Source organism: Montipora capricornis, chromosome 14, assembly GCF_036669925.1.
Source record: "Montipora capricornis isolate CH-2021 chromosome 14, ASM3666992v2, whole genome shotgun sequence".
NCBI lineage: Eukaryota > Metazoa > Cnidaria > Anthozoa > Scleractinia > Acroporidae > Montipora > Montipora capricornis.
Genome location: NC_090896.1, coordinates 38,084,586 through 38,094,585, shown reverse-complemented (window position 1 = coordinate 38,094,585; position 10,000 = coordinate 38,084,586). Strand labels below are relative to the sequence as shown.

Below are 10,000 nucleotides of genomic sequence, written 5' to 3'. Positions count from 1 at the left end.
CAAATTATTTTTATGTTTCAGCTTGTTCAGTTAGGAGCACTCGCCTCTCACTAATGAGGCATATGGTTCGACTCGCATATGTGGGTCTTCACTCTGATCCGAGAGGTTTTTAATCAGGCCCTTAAATTTTCCCTTCCCCTCGAAAACCAATATTTGAGTTAATTTTAGTTTATGTATAGTGTCCCCAATTAGTGCCCCGGTGCTTCAAGATTTGGCACTTAAATAAAATCGATTGTTATAGCGGAGCTCCGCGCGCAGAGCATCATGGTTAAGAAGATATGGTAACCCATGGATGCGAGAAATCTTGGTTTTATAGCCATGACGTCATCGAACGTCCGTACATACGTCCGTCCGTACGTCCACCCCTCCATGCATGCAAATATGTGACCAGTATCATGCTACTAGTTTATAGCATGCATCTATGATATTGGACATCCATCTTTTGATCAATTGACATCTGTCAAAACAAGGTATCCGCTGACCAGTATCACGTGACATTATCGCAGGCTCAAACTTAAAGCCCACCGAGGTCAGCTGTTTTTTTTTTTAAGTTGACCGCTGACCAGGTACAGGTTTTTTTGATCGGATTGCAGGCTCAACCCAGTTTAACTCACTTGAACATAAACGGAACTTCATTTTTCGCGCTCTTTCTGTGGCTCCACGCGGCTACACGGCTATACTACATCAACTATAGTTCTTACACAGTCAACGCTTTTTGAGCTTAGGTGGAAAACGGTTTGGAAGATGTTTTCTTTCTGTATTTTTTGCTGGTTTCAATTCAGTTTGACATATCATGATATCTGTGGTCCACACTGGTGGCTACGCAGTTATTCAAGTCAAGTATCGGAGGGATGTAAACTTAAAGCTTAGTGTTTATTTTTAACTTGCTTAGAGCTGCTTTTTTTCTCTGTATTGCAATTTTTAGCATCTTTAGAAGCTCTGCTCTTTAGAACAGAAACGAAAGGAGCGCGAAAGAGAACAGCAACCACAAAACAGAATACCAGTAATAGCTTATACTTAGTGCAAGAAATTACTCCACAAATTCTTTTCTTGGGCACTAAACCGTTTGTTATTTTTACGGATGCGTTATTTTTAAAGGGTGGTTTAATCGAAAATCGAATTTTTATTGTCAAATGGAATTAAATAACAATTATCAGTAACCTTAAAGAGAAAGTTGATTGTTTTGCTCTAAAATGCGGGCGAACAAGTGCTTTTTTAATCCGTTTGCCCAACTGGTTTTCGTTGTGCCTTGACAGTGACAAGAAAATTTTGTCCTTATGTTATAAACACGTAATCGCAACGAGTTCTCGTACAATTAGGGGGAAATCTCACTAGATTGTTTTTTCAGAAGTTTGTTTAAAGCACTTAAAGGTTTTTTAAGTGTTGGATCGGATCTTGCCGTATTTTGCCGATTCTTGTTCCAAGCCAACCTGGCGTGTTTCAATGAAATACATCAAAGTGTGAATGATCTTGCTCTCAGAGATTAAGTGGAATAAAGTACATCAGTAAAACTCTTTATGGCTTCTAATAGGCCATTTACGAGTTCATGTCTGCCTCCTTTTCAAAGCGAGACTAAGTGTAAAGTTTTATTGTAATGGTAATTAGTTCTACTTTACATATGAATGAAAACTAATTTCGCACTTAGACTCGCTTTGAAGATGAGGTAGGCTTGAACTCGGAAATGGCCTTTTTTAGCGTGATTCCTATTCGCTGACATTGACAGTTGACTCTGAAATGCCTTTTTTTCCTTTTCCATTCGCTCGCTTTGGGCGTGCTTGTTTTCCTTTAAAATTAATGCGGTTCAAGAAAAATACATTGCGAAACTGGTGAATTCCAAAGTACATTTCACTCGAAAAACCGATTACGTACTCATCGCTTCATGATTCATGCGATATCGGTTTCTAGCGTAAAATTTACCGTGGAATTCACTAGTTAGGCAATGAATTTTTCCATAGAAGAAAGCAAAGAAAATGATTGAAGTATTAAAGCAGCAACAGAAACATCAAAACGCGCCGGACAATTCGAAACCTTTTTTTTCCACTAACCTCACAGGCAGTAAGAGTAAATAACCAGGGAGCTCCGCTTTTAGGCTTGGCTTAATCTATACATTATTTTTATTATCTCCCATCCATCCCATTTTCTTTTTGCTTCCAGAGTACTCCAAATATTAATAAAGTTGGTGCCACGTATGTTCTATGGCGGAGCAATTGATGGTATAGGAAATCTTATGTTATGTGAAACCGAATTCATTGTTGAAATAAATAAAGTTCCTCTATACTACTTTTTATTTTTACTTCAACTTGTCGAAAAAGGATATCTACCAAAAACAAACCATTCACTTATTAGTTATTTTAAAGTCGAGCGAATATTAATGGCCAAGTATTAGATCATTAGGTAGAATACAGGTTAGTTAGCGCTATATGGCATACTTTATTTTCAAGCTTTGATTAATGAGTACACCAATTTTATTTGGTCTGGTCAATGTCAAATGCTGCTTAGTATTATGCACATAGCAATGTTAAAAATTCATTATTGTCAAGCCATGACTACTTCCGACCGAGACGTGGAGTAATGTCTCAACTTTTAGTCTAGACTTTTTTTTACATGACATTTTTTTACGGTAGTACTGCTGTGAAGCCTCCTTCTGTGGTCACTGGAACAGAGTTTTTAGCTCACTTTTTGGGGATACCTGTGGGGCACTGTAACCAGACTCAATTAGGTAACCAAGCTTTGCACATCTTGTAATTTTGAGGAAAATTCAATAATCGTCTTGTACTTGAACTTTTTCAAGTGGATTTGCTCATTTTGTCACTCGGCTGTCGTAGTTAAGATTTCGTAGTGTCTTTCACCAAGGGGCGTTTGTACTCGCACTTCAACTGAGTACTCTTTCACGAGACTGCCTTGTCTATTTTTATATTTTACACTTGAAATGAAAGATTGAATAATTATGCTATTGTGGAATTAATCGCGAGCAGAAAGTAAGCGATATTTTCTTTTCGATAACACAAATGATGATAATATAATTAAAAACGAAACTTAGAACGCTACACTAATCACAATCGGGAAACCATACCTCTTTCCTTCGGTGAAATGCTAATCTTAAATATCCTTGAATATATATATACTCAATATTGGGAAACTTGTTCTTATCCTGGCTTAAAATGCATGTGTGCTATCTCTGACCTTTGGAGCGAATTGGAGGGAATTTTCAATCTGGGAAGTACTTGCCAGCCCTGCTCTAAGTGAAAAAATTCTGAAAAAAAAAAAAAAAACTCCGAGTCTTTGGATAGGATGTCTGATAGTTCACTTCACGAACTATCCACAGACCTTTTAAACCTTTGTTTATCTTGCCGAAATTTTTGCCGTACCTCATTGCTATGAAAAGCTGAATCGAACAACAACGAGCTCAGGTAATGAATGATATAAAGGCTTGACTACAGTACGGGGGCCAGGGGCCCGTTTTAAGAAAGTCCCGAAAACTTTTCGGGCCCGAAAAGCCAACTGTGAAATTGCCAACCGGTTGTTTTGGAAAGTCGATCTTTTAACATGTTTTCAAGGTAACAAAAACAAAAATAATTGTGAAGTTTGACGAATTAAATGCTCTCCGTTCTTGAGTTACAAAGAGAATTGTGACACCCGAAAATGGCCCGTAAAGTTTCGGGACTTTCGAGAAACGGCCCCCTGGTCTCTAAGCCTCCCCGAAAGTGATCCCCCCCCAAAAAATTAAAACCAAGTTACACGCCTAAATTGAATGTTGTAATATATTTTTCTTCACAGAACGCTTGTGATAAAGCTCAATGTAAAAACGGAGGCACTTGCCTGTCTGGATTTACAGACAAAGGATATTGCTGTGTGTGCCCGCTCGGGTTCACCTCGGCTCATTGTGAACAAGGTATTAAATAGGTTAAACCTTCCAACTTGCAATCCAAATTCAACCTTGAAATGGATTTAACAATGCAACTGGCCATGGGTTGAGGGAAATGATTTCCGTACAGGTCACTACTTCATTATGCCTGCAGAATAAATTAATTATGCATTCACTCTATTTTTTGTAGAACAATACGTATAAGCAAGGGTATCGAAGATATACCTGGCTAATTTGTATTTACAAGATGAAGAAAAATGGATCTCATTTCTCTATTTTTTTTGCCCACATCGCTCACATCATGGCACCTTTTCGTTCCAGTTTTCCTCTTTCTATTCCTTTATCCTGTCCCTTAGTTTAGTCCAGATGCCGCTCGGTTTTTTCTGTCATTTTAATTTATCTATGTCACTCGCAGTGTCGCAATGTCGAGCCGAAGGCGAGACATTCTATATCCGGTACAATACGGGCGCGAATATTGTATTGTGCCTAAGAAATGTCAGCATTTAAGTGTTAATGTACACTAGGTATTTTTGGTTATTCAAGACATTTTAACCGTGAATGAAAATTAAAAGAAACATTTATGTAAATGAAGAGAAAGCTGTATCAGAAATACAGATATTGATTAATAAAACATTTCTTTTGTTTTCCCATCATGAATTATTAATGAGTTTTATAAGACTATTTAAAGCTATAGCTACACGGATCAGAGGAAAGTGGAAACAGACGAGGATCGAACTGGGGACCCCTTGCTCCGAAAGTCGCGCACCAGCCAACTGTGCTACGCCTGCAAATGTTAGTTTTTGAGGAGAGGGGAAAACCGGAGTACCCGGGGAAAACCTTTCGGAGCAGAGTAGGGAAAAAACAAACTCAACCCACATATGGCGTAGAATCCGGGAATCGATCCAGAGCCACATTGGTGGAAGGCTATCACCACTGCGCCAGCCCTGCTCCCCCACTCCCAATCAGTGAAAGTAAGCAGTGACTTTACTAATTTGTTGAATGTGTTGCCAGATATCGACGAGTGTTCAACAGGAAAACATAACTTCAGCCATGTGGCCGTGTGCAACAACACCATTGGTTCATAGAACTTCACTTCTAAGGAAGGATATGTCGGAGACGGACGAAACTGCTCAAGCTCAGGCAAGAATTCGTTCATAATGACTTTCATTCCTTACAGTTACTAGAAAAGAAACTTTTACATTTTCCATGCAATAACTTAGAAGTAAGAAGAGACCTTCAGAAGTAAGAAGATACCCATTAGGCAGGATATGTGGGAGACGGACGAAGCTGTAAGGCGAGATTTCTTTCCTAGTGATTTTCATTCTTTGCGGTTACAAGAAAATGAATTTGTAACTTTTGAGAAGTTAGAAGAGACTTATTAGCCACATGCTTGATGACCGCTTAGTGGTTATCAACCGTGCCTTCCACCTTTGCGAACCGAGTTCAAGTCCCGAAAGAAGGTCGTACTTGAGTTTCAGTCGATGTCAATCTCTTCATCGGGTACTCCGGTTTTCCTCCCTCGTCAAAATCTATTTTCAGTCAATTAGATCCGGCTGCGGGTGGATACCCTCAATAGGAATAACCCGATCTGGTATCCTTCCCTTTCATTGAATTGAATAAATGAAGTTGATTAAAAAAAAAAAAAAAAAGAAATGGTAACGAGGTGCAGATTAGTCGTAGTTTCTACGGTAACTAAGTTACAGGTGACGATAAGGATTATGCTGTTCTGTTACCGCCACAACAGAAATACAATCCTTCCTTTGGCAATCGCCACTCAGCAAACCTATAGCAATGCAGTGCCATCGTTAATGATTTTGCAGTTTCATTGCTCACATTATGTTTTTTAGGTTGTCCTAAAGACTGGGCGGTACATGACAAGTATTGTTACAAGCTGACGAATGATCGATCCCAAACACTGGAAGATGCTAGAAGAAAATGCCAGGAAATGTCAGCAGATCTCCCAATAATCAAATCGGAGCAGGAAAACACCTTTATTGGTAGCCTGATGAGCAAAAACAAACCTTGGGTTAGGCTTGGTATGAGACGAAACAATAGCCAGTTGCTTTGGTTTGACGGTATATCAGCAGAGAAGTCGAATAGCAAACGTTACAACGCATGGAATCTTGACACTAAAGAGCCGACTGGCGAGAATTGTGCTTACCTGTTCCTTGCGAGCTTTAATGTTTCAAAGTGGAATGACAACAAATGCAATTACGAACCCGGGGAGGCACCTTTTGTCCTTTGTCAAAAATCGCGTTTAAAAGATGGACGACTAATTTAACTTACATGTACATTATTGCCTAACTGAGATAAATTAATCTCTTTTTATCGTCCAGAGTTATGTATCTAGCGTATTATGCATAAATCATCATATAAAGCGAATATAAAGAAGCATAACATAAAGAACAGTTAGAGCAATTGCGCTAACCTTCGCATGAATTATAATTGGAATGAGGAAAAGTGTCAATACAAACTTGAAGAAGCTCCTAACGTCTTTCTTAAAAGGCTCGTTTATAAGATGGACGATTAATTTGACGTGCGTAATTGCCTAGTTAAGATAAATGAATCGCTTTTTATCATCCTAAGTAATGTATTATACATAAATCATAACATAAAGTGGAATCCTTTCGACATTATATTCCCGCCAGTTTGTAAGAGCGAGTTTTCAAACATGAATTTGTCATTTCATGTTGGTTGCCACAGTTAATTATAATATTAAGCAAATGAAGCTATGATCTTCGCAGTTATGAACGCAATTTTTGCAATTGCGTAAAGAAGCCTGAAAAATTCAGGACTACAACGGGGTTTGAACCCGTGACCTCGCGATAACTGTACGACGCTGTAACCAACAGCGAGGTCATAGCTTCACTTGATTTCATATCCGCAGTTCATATATAATCCATTTCATATATCATTTCATCGTTGATTCATTCCTCACGGGAACATTAGAACCCACAAATTACCAGCTCACAACGTCAGGGGCTCATAACTCAGTTGGTTGGAGCGTTTGCAAACCGGTATCGCGAGGTCACAGGTTCAAACCCCGTAACGGTTGAAGTTCTGAATTTCTCAGGCTTCTATACGCAATTGCAAATATTGCGTTCATAACTGCAAGGATCATAGTTCCACTTTATTTCATATCCGCAGTTCATATATGATCCATTTCATATATCATTTCATCGTTGATTCATTCCTCACGGGAACATTGGAACCCACAAATGACCAGCTCTCAACGTCAGTGGCTTCCACCATAGCTCAGTTGATTAGAGTGTTGCACCGGTATCGTGAGGTCACGGGTTCAAACCCCGTTGAAGTCCTGAATTTTTCAGGCTTCTTTACGCAATTACAAAATTTGCGAGGATCATAGAAAAGCAAGTGTGAACACATACTCGCGTGTGTAGCGATAAAAGAGTACTATGTGTGTGCATATCATTTTGGCGCTTTGTGAATATGCTGGCTTAAAGAGAGAGCTCTGTCCTGCTACAGAGTTGAACAGTGAATGAGAGATGACAGCGTAGCAAAGACGTGACTAGGGATAAGAAACCAATCACCATCACACCAGATGACCTCCTCGAAAACCAATCAGAAACACTATAAATAACCTCATTGAAAACCAATGAAAAACACGCCAAAATGAAAGTTTTAGCGGACGAACGTTTGGAATAAACGGGTACATTCATGACTTGCTTCTCATTAACCTAGCCCTAATTTATTCGATGACATGGAGTGCACATGTTGTTACACGTGTCACTTAGGGTTACCGCGATTAGGCGTACTTTTCTTTAGACAGGCGCGAAAAGGTACGTACGCCTAATACAATTTCTTAACGAGTCGTCTGCCGCCCACCTGTGAAGGGTCATGTTTTCTTGTGGCATGCTATAAATGTGAGCCAATCGGATTTCACCGGAAATTACCTGCACGTTGTGATTCAGGAAAATTCATCGTCATGTGCTAACGTCCTCCACAGAACCTTGAATTTGGTCATTTCACGTCGACATTTTGGAGATGACGGCAAAGAAATGTACCAAAATGTAAAACGCACGTGCAGAGCGTGCAGAGCCATTGTTTTTTGCTCACTAAACCTATTGTTTTGTTGCGTCGTACTCGAGTTGTTCGTAATTGAAACTTATCAAGAGCTAGGAGATGTTTTTGAGGATGGCTGAACAATCAAGAAGATTTGTGTCTCTAGACAAAATTATAGACAAGTTCATCGAAGACCAAAAAAACAAGAACACTCCGTTCAAAGACACGAAGAGATGTAAGTTTGCTGACTGAGTTTCTCAACTCCAAAAATGAAGGCAGAAGAATCGAGGAAATCCCGCCAAAAGAGCTTAATGAATATATCAGTGAATTTATTGTAGCTGTTAGAAGAAAAGATGGTGAAGATTTCGAGCCTTCCAGTTTAAGAGGGCTAATTTGCAGCTTTAATCGGCACTTGAAAGCCTGCAAATATCCTTGCAGTGTTATTGAAGACAGCCAGTTTGAACAAGTGAGACAAGCTTTTGAAGTTCGAAGTAAAGAACTCAAAAAAGACGGCAAAGGAAACAAGCCAAAAGTATGTATAAAATCAACAAATTACAGCATGGAAAGCGCTTTGTACGGGATTTTCACACTCGTTGGTTTTGTATCAGAAATCTCATTTGTTCGCTGCGCTCACTCGTTTCGATTTCAAGTACTTCACCAACTCGTGTGAAAATCCCGTACGCGCGCGCTTTCCATCTAGTAATCTGCGCTTCTGTAAACAATGTCGATTTTCTCTGTCAAGCTCGGCTGATTCACCGATTGTAGCAGCACTAATTCTATTCAGCTTTTTTTGTATTCACGACTTGTTGCTTCGGATTATATTCCAAAGGACCTACCAGAAGTACAATCATTTTCGCGTCCTTGGAAGACGAACGATGCATTTTTCTATAACGTTCGGGATCCACCGTAAATATAAACACTTTTACCAAATCCCGTAGGAAGTACGACTATAATGTATTTTTCTAGACAAGACATTCTTCGGATGCCTTCTCTCTGCTCTCCCTTTATAAATCTTTCAAAAAATGAAGTCGAAGCAACAGCGGCTGTAAACAGTAAACAGAGCCTAAACATAATTCCTGTTCAAATCCTTCTCGGCGGCCATAATAACCGATTTTAATAGAAGCATGATTTGCAATTCTGTAACCAATCCTAGCGATGCTTCAAGGGCTCTATTGTTTTTCGGCCAATCAGAGTAAAGTCCAGATTCTGGACTACCGGCAGACGACTCGTTACCACTGTATCAAGTGTACATTTTCGCACCTTGTCTAAAGAAAAGTACGCCTTAACGCAGGTTAAATTTACCCCTAATTTACGCACGCCCCCTTCTTTTGTCCTTCTAATGGATGACGTCATTTGATGACTGCTTGTCAATCTGGTCTAAATGAGCCGATACAACTACTACTATCGTTCAAACACGAGACCGTAGGTCATCGAGTGTTTGTGCCTGCTCGAGAATTCTCTCAAACTCACCGAGGAAAGTAATAGCTCCATTAAAATCGCGCCTTATAATTAAAATGTCTCGCACTTCCACGAAAGGGTAAAGTTGAGAAAATTTGAGCCAAGGCTGCTAAAAAAAATTGTAAAACAATCACTTCTGAACCAGTGCTAAATTAAAGTAATGAACTATGTGATGTTTATTGCAGTTGTCGCTGTAAGCATGGGAGCTTGCAACCGATAAAAACTACTGATAACTTTGAAATGGTAACTTCCTATATTATATGGCAAGCGTGCAACTACCAGTGCTTGGTGGTGCTTTGATTATGAATACTGCAAGCTTTATTGATTTCGGGCCAGATACCTTTATGACAACGACCCACAGATGACCTTTACTGGTAATTACTGGTAGCACAACTGATCCAATTTGGTTTTTAAAACTTTACAACATTGAGTGTTCTGTTACAAAGCCTGACGAGCCTGTTCTTTGTTGTTTGTTTGATGGGCCTAAGCGGGAATTTGTTCGCGAGGAACTGTTTATTGCTCCGACACACACTTTTTAGTGTGTTTGATTCTCTGGTACCGATCACTAAGGAAATTGATCATGCAATGGATAATGCTCACTGGCAAACTAGATGTATCAAAATATAGAGATTTATTAAATCAAAAGCTTTTCTT

General features: G+C 39.3%; 1 protein-coding gene and 1 pseudogene across 2 annotated transcripts in view; both read left to right on the top strand.

Moving 5' to 3' along the window:
* Positions 1 to 6,476, top strand: part of LOC138032743 (brevican core protein-like) — a 12,452-nt gene extending 5,976 nt beyond the window's left edge. The window contains exons 3-4 of one of the 2 annotated variants that reach the window (XM_068880456.1): positions 3,778 to 3,892; positions 5,713 to 6,476. In XM_068880456.1, the coding sequence (XP_068736557.1) occupies positions 3,778 to 3,892; positions 5,713 to 6,146 (549 nt within the window). In that variant the 3' untranslated portion in view covers positions 6,147 to 6,476. Of the gene's footprint in view, positions 1 to 3,777; positions 3,893 to 4,876; positions 5,006 to 5,712 lie in introns of those variants that run through there. The other variant, XM_068880457.1, reaches the window with a different exon arrangement.
* LOC138032734 (uncharacterized transmembrane protein DDB_G0289901-like) overlaps positions 1 to 10,000 on the top strand; it is a 549,011-nt pseudogene that overhangs the window by 114,211 nt on the left and 424,800 nt on the right.